Raw genomic sequence first — 22,140 nt, 5'->3', positions numbered from 1 at the left:
GCACTGTCGCTTCACAGCAAAAAGGCTCCTTAGTGTAAGCCTGACCTGAACAATGAACAAATAAAAAGACACAAAAATAATATCTACTAGTTAAAAGCAAGCCTAAATAAGTCTTGAGCTACAGGTTTTGGTCAGAAGAAATCAGTGACCTGGATGTTATAAAGGGGTGCAAGAGTCCAGTAATGAAACTACGTGTTTCATCACGCACAGCTCTGAAAGAGATGATCTTAAACTGTCTGAACTGTTTTGTGTGGCCTGTTCTCCCTGGGACTGCATGGGTTTCCAGTCCAAAGGCATGCATGTTAGGTTAACAGTTAATTCTATATTGTCCGTGCAAGGTAGGTAAAGTGTGTGTATAACACTGCTAAAATGAGACTTGCAGTCTAAAGGGCTTTGGGGTGATATGAATGCAAGTACATTACAGGAATGAGAGGTGCAATGCAAAGTTCTGAATGTGCAGAAAATATGTTGGAATCAAGCTCAGTTAATTGTGTGGCTTTTGGTGTTTTATGGGCTTTCTTGGTGGTCAAACAAATGTAGAATATCAACAAGATCATAGTTTAAAAGTTCTGCTTCGTAGCATCAGAAGAAATGTAATTTCAAATCTGATTAAACCAAACTCACACAGTGAGGGATGGAACTGCAGTAACTGTGTTAGGGGAAAAAATTGTCAGAAAAACAGTTTTCACTGGAGAAAATTCCCGTGAATATTAGATAAAATGCTCGTTCAGGACTTGCCAAATTGTTGACGTCAAAGACAAAGCACGGGAGGTGAAGCTAACGTTTTATTAAAGGTGTGAATTCACATACTGATGATTTATTTTTTGCTGACATTTTATTTGTAAGACCAAGATTAGTAGAAACATTTTGAATAAACAGTGCTCCTGATAAGTCTGGTAAAGCATTTACATACTGGAAACAGGTATCAGCTTCTGTTTATACAATCTGATAAATAAAGTAGGCTACAACACATCCCCCGTCATTATTAATTAATCTGCTGAATATTCTTTCATACAATGCATAGTGGCTTTTCATGTTGCTTGACATACACTGTATTGCCAAAAGTATTCACTCACCCATCAAAACCATTGAATTCAGGTGTTCCAATCACTTCCATGGCCACTAGGCATGCCGACTGCCTCTACAAACATTTGTGAAAGAATGGATCGCTCACAGAAGCTCCGTGAATTCCAGCGCAGTACCGTGATAGGTTGATACCTGTGCAACAAGTCCAGTCCTGAAATTTCCTCACTACTACCTCAACCCGACAGAACACCTCTGGGATAAATTAAAGCAGAGACTGCGAGGCCTTCTCGTCCAACATCAGTGTCTGACCTCACAAATGCGCTTCTGGAAGAATGGTCAACAATTCCCATAAACACACTCCTAAAACTTCTGTAAAGCCTTCCCAGACAAGCTGAAGCTGTCATAGCTGCAAAGGGTGGGCCGACATCATATTAAACTCTATGGATTCAGAATGGGATGTCACTCAAGTTCATATTTGTGCGAAGGAAGAAGTGTAGCGGCTTACACAGCGGTTCAAAAACCTGAGAAGCTGGAATCAGGAAAAATAAACACAAGTTAGTAACTAGTTAATTTCCTCCCATCCGTACTCGCACACCTACTCTGCACATAGTCCAGGTGAGGCACAGCTTTGCCTGTTAACATCTTATAAACAAATATAATGTGCTTGTTCTATGTTGTTTGGAGGAATCGTAATGCTTTAACATACGCAGAGTAACAATGTAGCATCTTCTCTGAGGTTTTTCAGCTTGTAGCAGAGTTTTTGTTTTCTTCTGCCAGCGCACGGGAGCAGTATGTTTTCAGCTGCCAGCAAGAAGAAAAAAAAAATACAAGGACTGGATTTCAGGAAACCAAAAAGAGAGATGGAGAATGGGCAAATTAAGAACCTATTAAATTATAGTGTAGATCCAGATACTGATAGGGCATGAACCTCAGAGTAGGACAAGCTCCCGAGTGCCTGAGTGACCTTCTTGTTTTCCTTTCTTAATGTACTCTGGAAGCAACCCCCAGTCATCACAGCACTAGAGAAGAAAAAAAAGACCTACAATCTATCTACTTGTCACAGTAAAGCTAAGCGTCAGTTAGTTTAGTAAAAACATGTGGTGTTTTTTTAAACTTCACACAGTGCTGACATACTGCAAACAATCCTTTTGACCGCAAAATGTAGGAAAGAAAACAAAATATTAGTAACATTTCTGCACTCCGGTGTGTATTTGTTGCAGCTTCAGATGCCAAAACTGATCCAAATTTCAGCTCAGCCACAGAGGCAATTTAAATACTGCAAAAGCATTAAAAAAAAAAACCCATAAAGACTGTAAGCCACCACCCCTCCCTGCTGTCTGTCGCAGACTATTTCTATGACTCTTGTATGAAACACTTCTGACATTAAACACCTGTTAACTTTTATGTCTTGTGAGAGGAGTGGCTGAATGGGAGAGCATTATATTCAGTGCCAGTCGGCCTGGCCTAATCCCCAGTAGAGGAAAGACCACTCCCAGTGCGGAGAGGCAGCAGTGGGAGTGAGTGAGCCCCCTTACCCCTGCCACAGCCTGAGAGGATCCCCTCTGCTCAAACCCAGTAGTTACTTCTATTCCAGTTGACAGCTGTGTGAAACCGCCATCTTTCCACAGCTCTCTGCTCCACAAACTGAACAGCTACCCACCAGCAGGCACACGTAGGGGGGAATGAAGAGAGACGCGAGGCAGTTTACGTTGTTGTTGTTGTCCTGGATCGAGTTTTCTGTTCTACCTGTCAGATTCAGATGCCAGCGCTGAGGTTAAGGTGGTGCAGCGTGTCCTGCCAGAGCCCAGAGGTCCTGTACCACCCAGTGTGAAAAGTCCCAAACTGCTTTAAAGAAAGTCAAAAACACATTGCACAACCTTTTTCCAGCACACCGAGCTTCATTCACAAAACCAGAAAACTGTTTTGGCTTTTTAACCTTTTGCAGGGTCGTGTCAGTCTTCTCTGTGCATCACTAAAGTAGGTTAATCACTTTTTGTTGTACTTGCTTTACTCTACAGGTGTAGATTTACTCTTTTGTAGTAAATCTACACCTTACTCCTCCACCTTTATCCACAGCTTTGAACACCTTATAGAGATTAATATTGCAAACAATAATTGTGTCCACTGCTAATTTTACACACCGTCTCTCATAATTTTTAAATTAAAAAGTTTTAATGCAAGATTTACTACTTGGGATTTCTGCTTCATTTTTACTGTTATAGTAAAAGATGAGCACAGATCAGCGCCAGTTCTAATATCACCCTTTTCAAAAACTATACAGTCATGGCCACTTTATTGGGTACGTGTGTTAAGCTTTTTATTACTGCAAATATCTCATTAGCCAATCACGTGGCAGCGACTCAGTGCATTTAGCCAGGCAGACATGGTCAAGATGACCTGGTGAAGTTAAATGAGAAAGAAAGGCGTTTTTTTCCATCACAACCATCTTTAGGGTTTTCAGAGAACGGTCCAAAAAAGAGAAACTATCTGGTGAGCAGCAGTTCTCTGGCTGAAAATGTCTCACTGATGGCAGAGGTCAGAGGTGAATGGCTAGGCTGTTTTGAGCTGATAGGAAAATAATACTGATTCAAATAACCACTCTTTACAGCCAAGGTGCAGAAGAGCATGAATGCACAGCATGTCAAACCTTGAAGCAGATGGGCTACAGCAGCAGGAAACCACACCAGGTGCCACTCCTGTCAGCTAAGAACAGGAAACCGAGGCTACAGTTCACACGGACTCACCAAAATTGGACAACAGTAATTGGAAAAATGTTGCTGATTTTTTTTTTTTTTTTTCAATTTCTGATGGGACATTCAGATGGTAGAGTCAGAGTTTGCCATGGATCCATCCTGTCCTGTTCAGGCTGCCAGTGTAATGCTGTGGAAGATATTTTATAGTCAAAGTTTTAGGCATTGTTTAAAGCCCAAAGTATTGTTGCTGACCGTGTCCACATGGTCTGATGTCTGCTTCCAGCAGGACAATGAGTCATGTCACAAAGCTCAAACTGGTTTCTTCACTGGACTCAGCCGGCCTCCCAAGTCACCAGATCTCAATCAAATGGAGCACCTTTGGGATGTGGTGGAACGAGAGATTCACATCACGGATGTGCAGCCGACAAATCTGCACAAACTGTGTGATGCTATCAAGTCAGCATGGATCAAAATCTGAGGAATTTTTCCAGCAACCTGTTGAATCTTTGCCATGAAGAATCAAGTCTGAAGGCAAAAGGGGGTCCGATCCAGGGGTACTTCACAAAGTGGCCAGTGAGTGTATATAGTAGTAGAAATAAAATGGAGATTCACGTTAAATCTTAATTAATTAATACAATACTTTCTGCTTTTTAACCCTCTGTTATAATTGTCGTAAATCAGAGAACATCTTTAATCCTCTCTAATTAATTTCTGTTTTTTTAACAGCCGAATGTTAAAAACTGGTTTGTGTGTGTTTGTCTTTTTTATCCACTGATAAATTTAAGATAAAAAAACTTTTTAAAATAATTTCATTTAACTACCCTGTATAGTAAAGAAAAAAAAGACCACAAATATACATTATTGAACTATTTGTTTTCAGGTTTATTTTTATTTTATGGTTTGTTTAATACTGTGTGTACCTGTCCCAACTAAGTCGCTTAATCTGGTATATATAAAGGGGAGCTTTTCTCCTATGTGATCAATATTTTGTGCATGGTCCCGGACAATAAATGATGAAACTAAAACTGACTAATTATATAGTCTTTTGCAAAAGCGACTATTAGAAAAATGGGAATATCCGTTCTTACTTTTGGTGTACAGTAACACATCATGTCAGTGGATTGCATATAAGAAAAGTGGAAACATGTCACACTTTCCTGATGACAGCAACATCTTAAATGTTTAATTATTTCAGATATCACACTGGCTGCCACCTCACAGCGGACCCGTAACAGGCGCCAACCATCTGCTGAAGTTATGGATTCATTTTGGAAAACTTTACTTGCGATTATGAACCGAGACCCCTGTTCTCCCAGGATGTGGAAAAGTACTGCAGGTACAGCAAACTGAAAACATCTAAAAGCAGGTCAACATCGGCTCAGATTTATGCAGCAGGATCTCAGTGAGTAGATCTAGACGATTATTTAAAAAAAAAAAAAAAAAAAAATCGAGGTCAGCTGAAAGTATTCCTCCCCTCTCATCCATAAAACCTGATGCTAATAAATCTGCCTCAAATATTTAGCTGATAGTCAGCCACAGAGGCAACTGCAAAGCAAATGCAAAAATTACTTTGGACTACAATGCAAACGACTAGAATAAAATGACATCTCAAGTTGCTCCAGTGGCATCGGAAAGTGAAAGGAGCGCTGTTTGTCTGCCAGACCTGGTGGCTAAATGAAAGCTGATCCAAACCTTTAAAGCAGAGTCGTTGGGCTAATATGTTAATGCTTGGATTGCAGCACCAGGAAATACCTGAGAGAGGTACACCTTTAAGGAATCTAATTTGGCCATCCACAGGAATGGGTGGAAAACTTCAACCTGAGAGCTCCGACTTTCTGTAACCTTCTCCTTCTCTGTGTCTGTGCTTTGTGGATCACAAAGGTTCAGGTGCAGTGATTAGAGCCCCCTAACATGTTAATGATGGTGGAATATTTCACTCCGAGTTTGTCAGTTTTATCCCCCATTAGCAGGCAGGAATGTCCTCTCCTCTTCTCCGCTCTGAGGCGATTGGTTCTCGTCTTCGGCTATTTACACATCACAGACAGCACATCTATTTAGGAAACAGCGGAGATAACGTCCAAGACATAATATGGGTGAATTAATAAAAATCTGTATATTCTGCCGTGTGTAATCTTTTCATAAACACAGACTGCAGCGCAGGGCGGCGTGGTTGAGTTTCCTTTTGCGGATATTTCTTCACTAAGCTTCAGTGAAACAATCAGGTGAGCATTTTTGGTTTTAATCAGCTCCTGTGTGGATCAGCTGCAAGCTTGAGAAGAAAAAGATTAGATCATATAATATTGATTTGTGGTGCTTTTAATGTAGCAAGGGAACAACAAATATGTTATTTGTGGGTTTTTTAATATATATTTAAAAAAGAAACATGTTGAAATTCCGGCTTTACATTAATACATACTGACGGCTAACTGTGTAACAATAAAAATAACTAGATGGTCTTCATTTAGTGAGTAAAACCAGGAGTAAACTATGTAATGAAAGACTCTTCAAGTTTTGCCCCGTCTTTGAGGTCTTAAATCAATTTAAAATGTGGAATAAAAAAAAACAAACAAAAAAAAAAAACCCAAATCCTTTCTTTAACTTCTGACTATTACATAAAAAAAATAAACCTAGGAGTAAAACATCTTGTTTCATTCACAGAATGAAAATGTACTTATAAAATTCACAAATTGCTGATTTCTACGTACAAGTGTGTGTATGAGACACAATCTGCAGACTTCACCCTCTTTATCACAAAGCACAACTTGGCTGCACATTAGGCTTCTGATTGGGCTGAAATACTCACTGGGCATTACTGAATAAATGGTGAAATATGAAGTCTGATCCAAACCATATGTGTGCAGAGCTGCAGAAGGTATTCTGGGGGATTCTTACACAGATCCTCAGGTTTACACTCAACCATCAGAGGAGAGTGTATAATACTATCCAGAGCTCTTCGATATCTGCAGCCAGCGAAGCAGAAACAGCTTTACGTGCCTGACTGCAGAGGCTCTTCAAATATGGAGTGTAAAAACAACACCGCTGGGGCAAACCGTTGTGCTGCTGTCAGGCATCCTAGCGTTTGGCTCTTTTGGAAGGGGGCTCCTCTGATTTCTGTCCTCCCCGCGTTCGCACAGCAGGAGGGCTGCTCTCCCGCTTACGGCCCCCTTTTGCTGCAGCTGCTGCCGCCGCCGCCGCCTGGCCCCTCGTCCCGCTGCGGGAGGGAAACAAGGAGCAAGTGTCAATCCATTTGTTCAAGAGTCGTGTTCATGTTAAATATACGGTTATTTGGGGAAAGTAATGCAATAACTAATACGTGAGGAAAACAGTGGAGCTTGTTCACATAATCTCTGGATTTGAAAAACAGTGCTGGAGACTGAGTTGAAAATAGAAGGAGAAAAAAAAAGCCAGCTAGAATTTACCCTTTAACAAAGAGGAAAGTATTGTTTCCTTAAAAAAAAATAAAGGTCTGGAGAATAAGTAGAGAGAGAGAGAGAAGTCTCCGTTCTGTATCCATAAACTGAGGAGTTTAAGTCTAGAAGTTTAAAATAGAAACAAGACTTGAAGTCCTTATTTTAGGACCTACTAGATTAATTTTATTTTGAAGGAATCAAAAAAGTGTACAAGCTGTCACTAAAGTTAAACACAGGCTGGTTTAGACACCATAGATGCTGAGAAACAGTTTTTAAATTATTGTCTTAAAACTAAATTTTGATAAAGTATTAAATGTACTACTTCGTAATAAAGAAAAATAAAGAATATATATTCAACTGTTTTTTTCCACCAATGAGCGATTTTAGTTGTACAAAGTTTTCAAGTTTTATTTTAAATTCATAATCTAGAGATAAAATAATTAGTTGATCTAGAAATTTAGTGATTTAAAAAAACAAACAAATTTCTTACTCCTAATGTAGCTAATTTAGTTAAATGATTATTTGACCTTCTTGTTTGTTTATGTTAGTGGTATTGGGACACCTTTGATTTATAAATTTAAAAAAATAAATCACATTACGTTCCTCTTAAGGTGAGGCACTGCAAGCAAAAATGTGTTTTTCTTTGAATCTCTGGTCAGTTTTTGATATTTTTCGCTATGTTGTTTCCTTTCAGTGGAAGTTAACGTGCAGTGTGTCTGTTTGCCATTTCTACAAATCTAAGCATATTTTATGATAAAATGAGTCATACTTATAATTTGGTGACTATTTTTAACTAGTTGCCAAAATATCTATTAACGTTTTCAAGTAAATACTACTTTCCATTAAATAAGCGAGCGACTATGATACAAACATTTACCGAATTTTCCAATTTATAATCTGGATTTTTATTTGTTATTCATTTATTTTTTTTATTTTTTTACACAAAGGTCGTCTTGGAACATTTTATTCCCCAAAACAAGAAAAAAAAAGCAGACTTTTTCTGGCTACGATCCTACGTTTAGATTAAAAAGAGATTCAAAATCCCTGCCTTAAAAACTATCAACACGATTTACAAAAAAAAAAAAATAGAAGAAGAAGAAGAATTTGCATCTGGTTTTATGCAGTTTCAGATTTCTATTCTGGAAAAGCACACGTTTACATAGATAATGGCTCATTTGCAAATTTAAACAAAAGATTTCAGCGCAACCGTTACACTATTTACATGAAAAGGCCAAATTACCCAAATTAGTATTATTATCATCATTTTATTAATCAATTACATACTGAAGTCCTATTACCGCTGTTTGATTTACCCTTCTTAAACACAGCTCAGGTTCTACAGAAGACTTATTTTTATTTTAGGAGCTAATAAGTGAAAAACATCTTGAAATTCCAGGAAATCTTTTGGCAAAATGTTTTCTTTCACAGAGCAGCGACTGAGCAGTAGCTCGCTCATGCTGCTGAAGCTCACCGTGTGCCAGCTGCGGTCTCCTCTTTACCGTTCTGTCTGCTTGCCCGGGTGGATGGTTTACTTGGCTTGTTTCTGGGGAACAGTAAAAAGAAAAATACAAAACAACAGTTGTTGTTTTAGTACTAAATCTACCTAGATTTTATTTAATATGATTTGACAGCGACGATGCCTTCGAGGTGCAAATATTCAGCTCCAAAACAATCAAACGCTCATTCGTGAACACTGGAGAAACTTCGCAGTTTCACAGTTCAGGTGAATTTTATTGCTCAGCATTCAGTAAAAAAAAATTATGTTGTTTTAACCCATCTGCAGGTTTTTGGCAATGTCTCTGTTTTGGTGTTACTGGAAATCTGAAATTTGAACCATCAGATAACGTTTCAATTACCTTTCAGCCTCCCGGCGAGAAGCCAACCGTGTTGTGGCTCTAGTTGCAGTTTCTTTTTCTTCCTCTCCTTCTTTCTCACCTTCGTCTTCCTCCTCTTCCTCATCATTCTGCTCACTTTCCTTCTCCTCTGCTTTTTTGACCTTTTTATCTGAGGGAAAGATGACAAAGTGTTGCAAGAGTTATCGGTTAAATATATAAAAGGTCTGTCAGATGGAGCTATAGAATCACTGAAGCACTCATCCACAGCAAATAATCTTATATCCTACCATCATGTTAGCGTCACATTGACTGCTACAGCCTGTTGACTCAGTTTTAATCACATTTTACCTGAATCCTCTGTAGCTGCTGCCTTTGATGGCCGTCCCCTCCGACCAGTCCGCTTTGGAGTCGTCTCTTGGTCCTCTTGCTGTTGCTCTTCCCCGCCCTTGGAAGAGTTTAAAAAAGTCAGTGAATGTACACTGGGAACTGTTACTGAGGTAAAAAGTCCTTACACAAACATCAGCCTCAGTATAAAAAGTAAAGTATGCAGATACATAATTTTTAAACATACGTCTTGTGCCTTCTTCTCACTGCAGCTCTGCTCTTCTACATCCTCATGAGCCTCTGACTGACTCGCAGACGGGGGACGGCCTGAAAAAAATAAACCTGAGATACAAAGACTGCAAACTCTCAACTGAAGATGTTTTTAAAACACATGAACCACTGTGGTAATTACACAGCTAGCCTGTGTGCTGTCTCACCACTGTCTTTATCAGACTGTTGCTCGCTTTGTTCCTGTCCACTGTTGTCCTGCACCACCTCCTCCGGAGCTCGGGCTTCCTGCAGGACAAAACAAGAAGAAATTCAGATGAAGGTCATTAACAGGGTGCTGAACGCGTACTGGAAGGAGAGCAGTTACAGATAAAGAAATCTCACCTCCACACATTCACACACCTCCATTTCCTGCGATTCTTTGGTCTCCACTGTTTGTTCACCTGCAATGACGATTAATCAAAACATGCATTTTTTTTTTTTAAGTATCTTAAAGCTCACTCATTTCCAGACTTTCTTTAAGCCACTAGTTTTCAAACCTTTCCTTCATGGCCCAATTCAGAAAGCAAATAAGTTCACACCAAACATTTACTATCAATCATTCACAGTACAAAGTCAAGTTACATTTAAATGACTTAAAGAACTTCCTGTTTGTTTTTCCGTTGTCAAAAAAAAAACAAAAAAAAAAACAAGCTCATATTCATCCAACACGCTTGCATAATTTGAAAATTCTTAATATGAGAAGCTGTTGAGGTTTGGCCTACTTGTTATCGATATAACATTTAAAAAACAGACTCACTGGTGTCAGCGGGATCGCTGCATTTGGCGCTTGCTGCTCCTTCGCCGTCCTCTGGAACAGACGGCAGCAGACTGACCTCACTTTTGATTGGTTCATTTTTCTCTTCAGTTCTCTAAGAATAGGAAAAAAAAACAACAAAAGAAACTCTTAATGTACTCATTCTTACAAGTATAAAACATCAAAGTTAACCAACAATGTCACATGAGAAACAAAGGCAAAGAAGCTGTAACGACACGTGTTATTAAATATTACGGACATGCTGGAATTTCCTAACACACCTCTTCCACCGCTTCCGTCTCTGCAACTTTCTCCGATGAGGTTTGTTCGGGACTTTCAGCGACTTTATTTTCGTCTTCTTTCTGCTTATCTGAGGTTCAAAAAAAGATTTTTATTTTTTTTAAAAAAGAGCAAAACTCAAAGAAAAAACTAACAGCTTGTGTTGTACATTATTTTATACTTAGCAACCACTTTATAGTGCAAAAAACTACAACCTACTACGCTCATTTCCTATTAGGCTGCACATTTTTTATCATTGAACTCTTCTAAATTAGATTGGCACAATTCACAGTACTGAATAAACATTATTTCTCTTATACTAGGTGCAGGCGCTTGGTTCATTTGCCTCAATTAAGTCGTTTCACTTCTCCTGCCGCTCGCTTTTAAGCCTGTTTTCTTCTGCTCAGCAGGAAAAAGAATAACAGATCCCATTACCCAATTAATGCTTCTTTAGCTTGTTATCTAATAACACAAATAATATATTAATTTAAAGAAGCAGATATAGCCCCCCATAAAGTGCATCAGCTTTTTCGCCTGTGTTCAGTTTGTGTGTCCAAAGCCAAATCCATTTCTACATAATACAACTCTTCTTCTTATTTTCAGGTCATTTCCTTTTCACACATTAACAGCAAACACTAATTTAAAGTGAGCAGCTTACCAGCTGCGGCTTCTTTGGGTGCTGATCGTCTCCGCCTGCGGCTCGGAGTCTCCTCCAACTTCTCCACTTGTGTTGGTTCGTCTTTCGTCGCCTCCTCTGTGGGTTTGGACGATCGTCCCCTACGAGGGGTTTTTACCTCCACTGGCTTCTCCTGCTCAGCGTCCTGGAGATAAAAATAACAGCAAACGTGTATTTTTAAACACAAGCAGAGATTGTTTTTGTATTCTTAACAGTATTTGTGATAGAGGTGAAGTGAATGAAGCGTTATTTACCTCAGCAGGCAGCTGCTCTTTACTTTCTTTCTCATTCGCCTCCTCACCTGATGTGTTAAAGAAACAGAGTCAATGCATTAGTTAACTAGACTGTGATGACTATCTGGGGGAAAAAAAAAAAAAAAAAAAAATCACACCAGAACCTGGTGAAGGACACTTTTCAGTGGTCATAACTGGTTAACATGTTGTTTACTGACTTTATTGGAAGGGTTATGATGAAGCCATTGTCTTTAGCTAACCGATTAATAAAAATCATTTTTTATCAATCACCCTTTCGTCTTTTAATTTCTTTGTATTTTGAAATTAGGTGAAGAAATAAATCTCAGCTGCCGTACCAGACTCTTTCTCTGCTGCAGCTTTCTGATTGGACAGCTTTCGTTTCCGCCTTCCTCTTCCCTCCGTTTTCTCCTCCTACAGAACAGAAAAGTGTTTGCATGCAGACTATTGTTCTACATTTCTGCACATCCATTTTTACATATTTACGAGATGAATTTTTTTTTTTTAAAAAACTGCTGAGAGTTACCTTTTCTGAGAGATCTGAGCCTTTCTCATCATCTTGGCTATCTGTGCTGGAGACATTACCTGGAAATTTCAAACAAGCAGGACCAGCTGAGATTAACTGTAAAAGGACCAGCTGACAAGCACCGAGCATGTAAAAACAAAATGTAATCCTCTTAAAAGCATTACTCTGGCGACATGTTTCAAACCAGATACAGCAGTGTAAACTCAAAGAGTAAACTCAACAAGTGTGAGTAATTTTCCAAAGGAGCCACTTGACTCACTGATTTGTTTGACTAGCTTAGACTCCGGCTCAGATTCTCTGGCCTCCTCAGTCTTGTCTGGGACACTGGTTTCCATCTAAACCAAACAGGAGAAACTGATCAGATTAAACAGTTAAGGATGAGTAACATGTAAGTGAGCACGGGTAAAAGCTAAACACTTACAGTCTGTGGATCGCTTTTCTCTGCTGAGACATTTCCTTCCTCCACTGACTTACTCTCAGCTTCACCTAGTGGTGAAAACAAGAAGGTTAAAACGGCGGCCTTTGAAAGTGTTTTTATGAATTTATCTTAAATACTCACCATCTGCAGACAAACTTACTGTTAATTATGTCTGTCTTGGTCCCATCCTCCTCACCCACCGCCTCCTCTGCCTATTGTTGAAATAAGATGACTGAGTTTGAGTTGTAAAAAACATACAAATACAAACAAATGTATGAAAGTAAACAGTTGTAATTTGTTTCAGGGTATTGTGGATCACTACTCACCTCGATGTTTTCCTTTGTGACGACATCATCTGACTCTGGTTGTTCTTTATGATGAGATGTAGAGTTATTTGTCAGTCAAACACACCATTGTATTTTTCTCTGCAGTAACTTATTTCAGCGCTCACCTTGTTCACCAGGAGTTTCAGTAAATTGTTCAGTGGTGTTGAGAACACCAGCCGCCGTGTTTTCCTCTGTGCTTCCTGTGGGCTGTTCAGTTTCACACACAGCAACAGCAGCTGGAAAATGTATTACGTTAATATAAAGCTATGACACTGATGTAAAAGGAAATAAGTTACAGCTGTATTATCATGAGAAAAGAAAAAGATGCGAGGTCTGTGTTCAAACTGTTCACTCTCTCACCCGCTGAGACAGTGGGTATTTGCAAAATAATGGACCCAGTAGCTGCTGAGGCATTTTGCACAACATTTGGATGTAATGTTACCAATTTTACATGAACAAATAACAACGCTGGCCAGTGCATTTCAGCTGCTTTGGATAAACACATATGCAAACACGTGCAATCGCAAATACTTCAGCTGAACTCTATCCACCTACACGAGGATGAATGGGACTGTCACTACTAGTACCAACAGCAGTAACCATTACATTTGAACCCAAACATGATCTTTTTCTAACCATAGCCATATGATTTTTAAAGCCTTAACTTAAACAACTAATGCATTTATAATGAATAACTCCTTTAAAAATAAAATATTAAAAACAAATGATGTGGAAAAATCTGTAACATGTGTCACTGGAACTTTTTTGAATTTTTTTTCCAAACCACCAACTCCTCTAACCCCCAAAATGCAGATTTCGTGGAAAATATTGATTTTGTGTATATGAATAAGAATCAATACACATGAGAAAAGAAATGTGAAAAATCATGTTCGGGGACACTATTGATACTATTCGGAAATCATCAAACAGTCTCTGACCTGCTGAGCTGCCAGGAGACTAATCACTAATCTTTCAAGCCATTCAAAACCATTAAAATAACTACTTAATGAATCACTAAACAAGCAGCTAAATTATTAAATATGCTTCTGGTTTGGATTTCGGGGAGACATCTATACATTAAGTCTTTCTCTAATGGATTTATTTTCTGACCACACATATACATCACCACTGACGTAGATCAGTTTTAGTCAAGCATTAAATACAACTGAGAGTTCAAACTGCACTACAAATGGCTCCCCGCTACACTGTGCACTACAGAGTGAGCGATTCAACAGCTGGAACACAGCTATGCAGATCTGGATTTAATGAACATGACAGATCAGAAAGTATACCCTCTTCAGGTGCTGGTTTCTCATCCGACTGCATTTCAGGAAATATTTCAGTATTTTCAGCTTCTTTTGAAGGAGTTTCATCTGCAATAGCTTCATCCTCCTATGACAGAGAAAAACATCAGACAACAGAAACTCAGAAAATACCACTGACAAAATATGCAGATTAATTACAGTATAGTTAAACTACATATTTTTGATTTGTTGGAGCTGTGACATTTACCTTTAGAGCCAAAGTCTCAGAAGTTTCAACATTTGACGTGTCCATTTTTACCTCTGTGCTTTCTGACTCATCTGTAAAGAGACACATGTTTAGCTCTGGTTTATTCTTACTTGTTTTACAGCCAAGAATACACAACGGCACAAACCTGCAATGTTTGATTTTACATCAGCAAGCTCGTCGGTTTCTTGAGATGCAACTGGTGATGGCTCAGCAGCTGGGGACTCAGTTTCAGCAGCTGGGGACTCAGTTTCAGCAGCTGGGGACTCAGTTTCAGCAGCTGGGGACTCAGTTTCAGCAGCTGGGGACTCAGTTTCAGCAGCTGGGGACTCAGTTTCAGCAGCTGGGGACTCAGTTTCAGCAGCTGGGGACTCAGTTTCAGCAGCTGGGGACTCAGTTTCAGCAGCTGGGGACTCAGTTTCAGCAGCTGGGGACTCAGTTTCAGCAGCTGGGGACTCAGTTTCAGCAGCTGGGGACTCAGTTTCAGCAGCTGGGGACTCAGTTTCAGCAGCTGTGTGCACTTCCATAGGAGGAAGCTGCTCCTCTTCAGCTGTAGTTGTCTCCATTGGTTGTGGGGCGGGCGGATGGACCGCCGACTCTTCTCTTGCTTCTTGGCACAGTAAGCTGGTGGACACTGTGCTGTCGGGATCCATGGAGAGCAGAGTCAGAGCTGCCTCTTTCATCTTCATATCAGCATCCTGAAGCTCCATCTCGGATGTCACATCCTCTCGAGTGTTCTCAGGTGGAAGTCTCGCCTCTGCTGACGTGCAGACGTCCATAAGAGTCAGCAGGGCGTCGGCCTCTGCAGGCACAGCTGGCATCTCGCACAGGCGTGACTCCGTCTCTCCCTCGGGCGGCTCGGGGGTGATGTCGCTCAAGGCGTCACAGGTATCGTCTGAGAACAACGTTGTGACGGTGGTGGTGATGGGATCGGAGTCTGTGCTTGTGTCTTGGAGAAGAGGTCGTTTCTTTGGCGGCTCATCTGTCTCAAGACTGAGAGAGGAAACCGAAGGGGATTTATCCGACTTTTCCAGTTTCTCCTCTCTTGGTGCTTTCTCTTCTTGACTCTCATCTTTCTTTTCTGAAACTTTATCCTTCTTCTCCAGCTTTTTCTTTGCACTTTTACTGTCAGATCTCTCCTGTGAAGATTCTTCAGAGACTTTGCTCTGGTCTTTTGCATTTCCCTCTTTCTTCTTCTCTTTTGTTGCTTCAGGTTTGCTGACGCATGAAACTCCTGCACTTTTGACATCCGGACTGTGAACTCTCTTCTCCGTCTTTGACAGCACTGGAGTCTTTGCCTCCTCTTTGGATTTTGATTTTGATTTTTCTAAAATTCTTCCTTTTTCTGATGATTTGACCCTTTTTGGATCTTTGTCACTTTCCGAGCTTGACCTGTTTAATTTCTGTCCATCTTGATCTGCTTTTGTTTTTTCCTTCTCACTGTCTTTACTGTCAGTTTTAGATTTGAGTTTATCTCCTGGCCTGTCCTCACTGTGGCTCTTTGGCTTTTTCATGACGTCCTTGGAGTGTTTATCTTTCTTCTTGCTGCTGTTTGACTCAGGCTCCATGTCGGATCGATCCTCAGAGGAACCTGCAGAATCAGGGCGAAGCAGCTGCTTGAAATCACTTTTAACTGAGGTTTTCTCTCCTTTGGCCTTTTCCTTTTCTTTGATCTTATCTTTGTCCTTATTCTTGTCCTTCTCCGTTTTGATAGCCTCCACAGATGAAGTCTTCACCTTCTTTGGATCTTTAGAACCTCCCTCTTCTGAAACATTTTCAGACACCTTGCCTTCTTTTGTACTTCCTGTGATCTTCTTCTCACTTTTGATCTTGGGCTTCTTCTCACCTTTCTCTTCACAGGATACCTTAACAGCACTGCCTTCCTTCTGCTGAGATTCATCCGCCTGATGTTCAGATTTTTTCTCCTGCTTCAGTTTGAGCTTGGCACGTTCATCGGACAAGCTGCGTTCTTTCTCTTTGCGTTCTTTGGAGTGAAGCTCTTTGTGAGACAGACGGTCAAATTTTCCAACCGATCGTTGTCTGAGAGCCTCTTGGGATCCTTGCTCCAGCTCCAAGATGAAGGAGTGTGTCCTTCCTTTGTCAGCTATCTTCTTTGTATCGCTGGAATCTTCTGAGATGCTGCCGCTTGTCCCTCTGTGTCGCTCATCAGAATATGAAGGTTCGGACAGATTTTTCATCAGCTTATGTTGTGGTGTCTTTGAGGTGGTAGATTTCACTTCCTATTTTCAAAAATAAATGAAAAACACAAAGTTACAACTCATGATGAAAACCTGATGCCTGAAATCCGTTTCATCAATGTTAGCTTTTACATACCATTTTCTTTACAGCATCTCTCGTGTCTCCTTTCTTTTTGCTTGAAACATCTCCCTCTTTCCTTAAAAAGTAAAATTAATATATGCATTTTTGCAGTGTATAATAAGAAAAAAAATAAGCATCTACTGTACAAAATTGTGTCCAAGCCTTTACACACCTATCTAGTTTTCGCTTTCTGTTGAGCGCCATTTTTTTCTCCAGAACTTTCCTCTCTTTGCGGGCTTCTTTGGCTCCGGGGCCTTCGAGGGCAGCAGAGTCGTTGCTCTTTTGTTTTTTGTGATCTGTGGAGAACATTGAGCCTTTTATGTCATGCAGGTGTTACAAGTACACAAAGTTATTTCCAGGAGAAAATAAAGGACAAATATGCAACCTGGCCAAGGCAATACAATTTACGGAGTTTGTGATGTGAAGTTTGAACTAAACATGAGTATAAATTCTCTATTTTTTGGACAACATCCAGACAACTCGACAGATTGAAAAAAAAACAAAAAACATGTGATCATCCCAAATAGATCAAGGGAAAACACAAAAGTTGTAGGCACAAACAACTCTTTATTAAACTAACCTTTTGGGGGGGGGGGGGGTTGCTGTAAAAATGTAGCACATCCCAAGTGTTATGTACACACTTATGATAAAATGGTTTTCACAGGACTCCATGCTGTCCTATAAATAGTTCATTGTCCTGTTGCAGTGTCAGCTACGTTTCAGCTGTCAGACAGATGACCTAACATTTTAATCTTGAACACTTTGGTATACAGAGGAGTTCATGCTGAACTCAATGACTGCAAGGCAGCCCAAATCGTCACCTCTCCATCACCTTGCTTGACAGCTAATATGATGCATTTAGTTTTTGCAGGAATGGCACAATGCATTAGGGCTGAACACCTCCACTTCGGTCTTGTGGTTTGGGGACAAGAGGCTTTCTCCTGAAAACCGTTCCTGCACAAGAGCCAAACTTGTGCAGTCTTTTTCTAAATGCACTGTCATTAATTTTAACGTTTAACATGCTAATTGAGGCCCGAAGAGTCTAGTTTTCGCATTTCCTCTGAACTTTGACCGCAGGGTGAAATTCTAGCACTGGCATTGAATCCTCCAGGCCAGCAATTTGGTAAGACCTCTGCTATTATATATGTGGGTGGACTCTTTGCAGTCCTGTGAAAGCATGGGGCAGGGAGTATATAACTAAACTAAAACAGTGGAATACACAAGATGAGGAAAATGAAGAAACACTGAAGGCCACAAGTGTGTATGACATAAAAACCTTGTTCTTCAGCCTGTGCTGCTTTCTGTTTGCGCTTCTCTTCCATTCGCTCTCTGTTCTGTTGTCTCTTGAGCAGCCGTTCTTCTTTGTCCTTTGCCTGGAAGGACCACAGTTGGTTAAATAAATGTATTTAAAAGACAGCAGATGACACCATAAAACATAATGTGTTCAGTCTATAACCGTCCACTGATCTAAGCTTTTCATTTAACTAGGAAAAGTTTTAAATCTCTGCACGTAACATGTTAACATTTAAACAGCTCACCGCAGAACGACGACGTTCCTCCACAGTGACCTCATCATCTGAGTCGCTATAATAACGGGAGTAGAGGAAGGGCTTGTGAACATAGGCCTTGCGGCGAGGTTTACGCTCTTTGTCTTCATCTCCTGTGTCTCCAGTGCTGTGTTTTTTTTCTTCCCTCTCACCTTCATCTGGGAGAAAAATAAGCAAGTACATACAGAAAAAATATTTTCAAATATTTTCAAAGTGCTCCAACTAATGGTGATGTTATTCAAAAACAGAAAGCTTGCTGCCGGCAGAGACCATCAGGTGGAAGCTCGCCCTCTTCAGAAGAATCAGACAGCTGCTGCTCATCTTCACTTTCCCCCTCGAATGAGGACAGGTCGCTGGTGTGGACAGAGCTCACTGTGATGTCACTCAGGCCTTCCAGGTCGGAGTCCTCCAAAGAATACTCTGCAGGGAAAAAGGTACTTAGAGATTTTAAACTTCTTTTAAGTGTAGGGTGTAAGGTAAGATAAGATAAGGTAACGAAGTGAAAACCTGAATATCTTTTAAATTCTTCACTTGTCCAAATAAGCACAGAATCATGGCATCATCACATTTTTGTTGTGTAAAGTAAATTTGCATTAAAGCCATGTCCACCATAAGAAACAGCATATAAATCCCTTCCCTGTGACAAATGTACAAAGTAATGTGAAGTAGGCAATGTAAATGCTGTATATACAATACAATAATTATAGTTTTACAACTGTTTATTAATACTCACAATTGTATATCTATAATCTGCTATGCTTTTCATATTTATAACCATACATATAACCTGTTCATAGCCTGTACATAGCTTGTACATTCACTTCAGTTATAGCCTGTATATACTTATAGTATATTCATAACACACCTTCATACCGTGTACATTGTATCATATCTATAATAGATCTATATTCTGTACTATATCTATATTATTGCTAAAGCACTTTCTGGATGGATGCAAACTGCATTTTGTTGCCTTGTACTTGTGACGTGTGCAATGACAGTAAAGTTGAATTCTACTCTGTTCTATTCAATTCTATTCTATTGCTAAATAAATATAAAAACAAACAAAGGATGCTGCAGCTCACCTTCTTTTATCCTCTCTCTGGCCTTCTGTTTAGCCTTGCTTGTAGATTTCAGTAGATCATCATCCTGTTTTTCTTCTGAGGGTTTTCCACTGACTTTGCTTGCTGTTTTATCCTTCTCTTCCTCTGTCTGCTCCTGAGCCACGGACTCCTCCTCTTCCATTTTCACATCCTCCTTTAACGGCTCTTTTCCCAGTTCCACCTCTTCCTGTGTTTCCTCTGTCTTTACCTCTAATGCCTGAACCTCTGCTGACAGTTTTGCTTCCTCTTCGTCTTCCAGTGGCTTTACCTCTTGGTGACTGTCACCTTCCTCAACAATACTCATGTCCTGCTCACTATCCTCCACCATCACCTGCATGAAGTCATCTGCAGATTGGCTTTTACGTGCTTTTTCGGGTGCTGAGCTGGCTCTGACGCTAGCTTCTTGGTTTAGAGAAGTTATAGTGTCCAGGATGGACATGGCGTCGCTGGCAGTGGTAGTTGGAGTCGATGTTGAGGCTGTAAACATGAAATGGCACTTGTTCAAATATTTAAATATTTGAGAGTAATCAAAGATATACATCCACACGTGACATTTGCAGCTGATAAAAATCATAAAATGTTGTGTACCCTGCTCAGGAATGCTGTGGTCTGGTTTGACCTCTGTTAAAGGCAGAGGGGCTGGTGGCTCCTCAGAGCAGCTGCCAGGGGACAGAAATTCACGGACAACCCTCTCCACCTGCGGCCTAAAGATATGGTTGATTTTAGGATCCACCACCTGGGCCACAATCCTGTCCACTCCCTGTTCCAGCATCCCAGATCTAAGAGACACAGATTGCGGTAAGTTTAGTTAATGTCGACAAGCCAGAACAAGAAGGAATACTATGTCTCACTTACTGCAGGACAAGCTGTCTGATGTTGTTTCTCAGTTGGTTTTTGTTCAAATGAGGGCTCCATGTGTGATTGGAGAGGTGATTGGAGACAAAGTTGTCCACTCGTTGTTTCAGATTCAAGTAGGCTGGCTGTAAAAGATTTGAATGTTTCCATTACAAATATCATTCCCAGGCACACAAAGGAGAACATCACTGCAAATGGACATTACATGCTGAAATGAGACTTCAGACTTGACTAAAAACAGTTGAAATTGATAGGTTTTTAGGAATGGCTTGGAGGTGAACAAAAAAACAGGAGTCCTGAGCTGGAGGTGGCAGAACTGTAGATAGGAGTGACAAGGACGGACAAACAGAAATGAGTATATTAGAGAGATATTTCAGGTTGAGTGTATTGGAGAGAAAGTTACAGAGATGGTTTGGACATGCACAGACGGATAGCGAATACAATCGACAAAGGATGTTGAATTTTTAACTGCCAGGCAGGAAAAAAAAAGAGAAACCACAGAGAAGTTTAATGGATGTAGCGAAAGTGGACATACAGTAGTACACACATTTATTAGCCTCAAATAAATGTGCAGTAGGTAGCTTCTGTAGCCAAGTTGAGACCCCAGTATCAAAACAGCTTCAACAAAAATACAGATAACGCACAACAGATAGTCCCCTAAACTAAACTCTACACTCATTAAGTAAAACACCGTCAAATAATGTGTTTTGAGCATGCTTTTAGTGCTTACCTTTGTGTCAACGTCTGCCAGACAGTCCCTCCGGAACTGGTCAAAGAGTCCCTGGGTTTTTAAATGATTTACGATCATTGAGACCAGCTGCGGATCTCCCGGTGGTAAACCAGCCATGTCTCAATTTAGTTGGCTTAGAATTTGGTGACTAAAAGCGATAAGGCTGTCAACACATCAGGTAAATTCCGATCACAGAGCACCAGCCTTCTGTTTATGGTTTGTGAAGTTCGAAGCAAGGGTGACCCGGAAACACTGTCTGTCCTGTCAAAAGAAAACCTTAGCCGCTTCAGTTGAACCGGAAGAGTTCTGAAAGCACTCTTCATACCAAAATAAAAGCGCCACGGTAAAAAAAAATAAATAATAATAATAAATTAAATTAAATAAAATTAAATAAATAAATAAATAAAATAAAATAAAATAAAATAAAATAAAATAAAATAAAATAAAATAAAATAAAATAAAATAAAATAAAATAAAATTAAATTAGACATTAGGCGAATTAGTTATTATTCTAGCCAGGTTTAAAATCTCGAGGCCTCCGTTTGCTACAGTTTCTCAGTTTTTCATGAACCTTGTAATATTTAGCGGGGCATACAGCTACTGAAATGTATTGAGCTAACTGTTGTTTATCTGTCATGTTTTGTGCATCTCTGCCGATATAGGCACTGAACACTTTGTGTGGCACTCTCTAGCGGTTTGAAACTGCAAGGTGTATTCAAACCCTGACGTTTTGCAGGTAATGTGTGTAATTTGTGATTCCGAGTGACAAATATAGCAACGAAACTGATGGTTTCCAAACATAATAATTTCTGCGGTAACGGTTAACTATCAGTGAGATTATTTTGTGTTACTTTCAATTAACATTTGCAGTTTAAGTTAGAGCGCTCATCTTACAAAATTTGACACACGAGAGAAAAAAAATAAAGTCCAGCTGTTATTGCGGACTGTTCTTTCGAAGTGAGAGAATTGTGTGAGAGCAAAAGTATTGGCAGCGGTGGGATTCGAACCCACGCCCCCGAAGAGACTGGAGCCTTAATCCAGCGCCTTAGACCGCTCGGCCACGCTACCGTGTGAGCTAAGGTTTTGAAATCAGTATATACCTACGACAATACTACTGAAATCAACAATTTTTATAATATCAGTCTGATTTCATAAACAGAGTCTGTGTGCTTGACTGGCCTGCCTGCAGTCCAGAGCCATCTCCCACTGAAATTGTCTGGTGCATCATTAAAGAAAATCAGACAGCCGACCACAGGCTGTTACTTACTTACCTACAGCAGGAATTGCAA

General features: G+C 40.0%; 1 protein-coding gene and 1 non-coding gene across 2 annotated transcripts; both read right to left on the bottom strand.

Moving 5' to 3' along the window:
* Nucleotides 1-6,052: 6,052 nt before the first annotated feature.
* bod1l1 (biorientation of chromosomes in cell division 1-like 1) lies at nt 6,053-21,082 on the bottom strand. The gene is made up of 30 exons (XM_063494328.1): nt 20,852-21,082; nt 20,122-20,246; nt 19,855-20,045; nt 19,249-19,743; nt 18,434-18,583; nt 18,155-18,321; nt 17,893-17,989; nt 16,789-16,912; nt 16,632-16,692; nt 14,446-16,537; nt 14,301-14,371; nt 14,081-14,180; nt 12,914-13,024; nt 12,789-12,832; nt 12,623-12,674; nt 12,466-12,530; nt 12,304-12,379; nt 12,045-12,103; nt 11,857-11,932; nt 11,522-11,568; nt 11,250-11,412; nt 10,594-10,682; nt 10,316-10,427; nt 9,901-9,959; nt 9,726-9,804; nt 9,536-9,615; nt 9,313-9,409; nt 8,986-9,133; nt 8,601-8,672; nt 6,053-6,930 (listed from the first exon to the last, which is right to left on the bottom strand). Exons 1-30 carry the CDS (start codon nt 20,966-20,968, stop codon nt 6,792-6,794), a joined length of 5,358 nt encoding a protein of 1,785 aa, XP_063350398.1. The 5' UTR covers nt 20,969-21,082; the 3' UTR covers nt 6,053-6,791.
* A 755-nt stretch (nt 21,083-21,837) lies between these two features.
* trnal-aag (transfer RNA leucine (anticodon AAG)) lies at nt 21,838-21,919 on the bottom strand. Its single transcript has one exon. It is a non-coding gene; the product is annotated as a tRNA-Leu (tRNA).
* Between the last annotated feature and the right edge of the window lie 221 nt (nt 21,920-22,140).

The sequence above is a fragment of the Pelmatolapia mariae genome, linkage group LG2, assembly GCF_036321145.2.
Source record: "Pelmatolapia mariae isolate MD_Pm_ZW linkage group LG2, Pm_UMD_F_2, whole genome shotgun sequence".
NCBI lineage: Eukaryota > Metazoa > Chordata > Actinopteri > Cichliformes > Cichlidae > Pelmatolapia > Pelmatolapia mariae.
Note: the sequence above shows the minus strand (reverse complement) of the source record. Positions and strands in the feature narration are given on the sequence as shown.

Coding starts and splice junctions, on each gene's coding strand:
- bod1l1 (XM_063494328.1), bottom strand. CDS start 20,968: ATGGCTGGTTTACCACCGGGAGATCCGCAGCTGGTCTCAATGATCGTA. Junction 14,372..14,445: donor TGTAAAATCAAACATTGCAG/GTTTGTGCCGTT, acceptor GTCTCTTTACAG/ATGAGTCAGAAAGCACAGAG. Junction 10,428..10,593: donor AGACGGAAGCGGTGGAAGAG/GTGTGTTAGGAA, acceptor TCCTATTCTTAG/AGAACTGAAGAGAAAAATGA.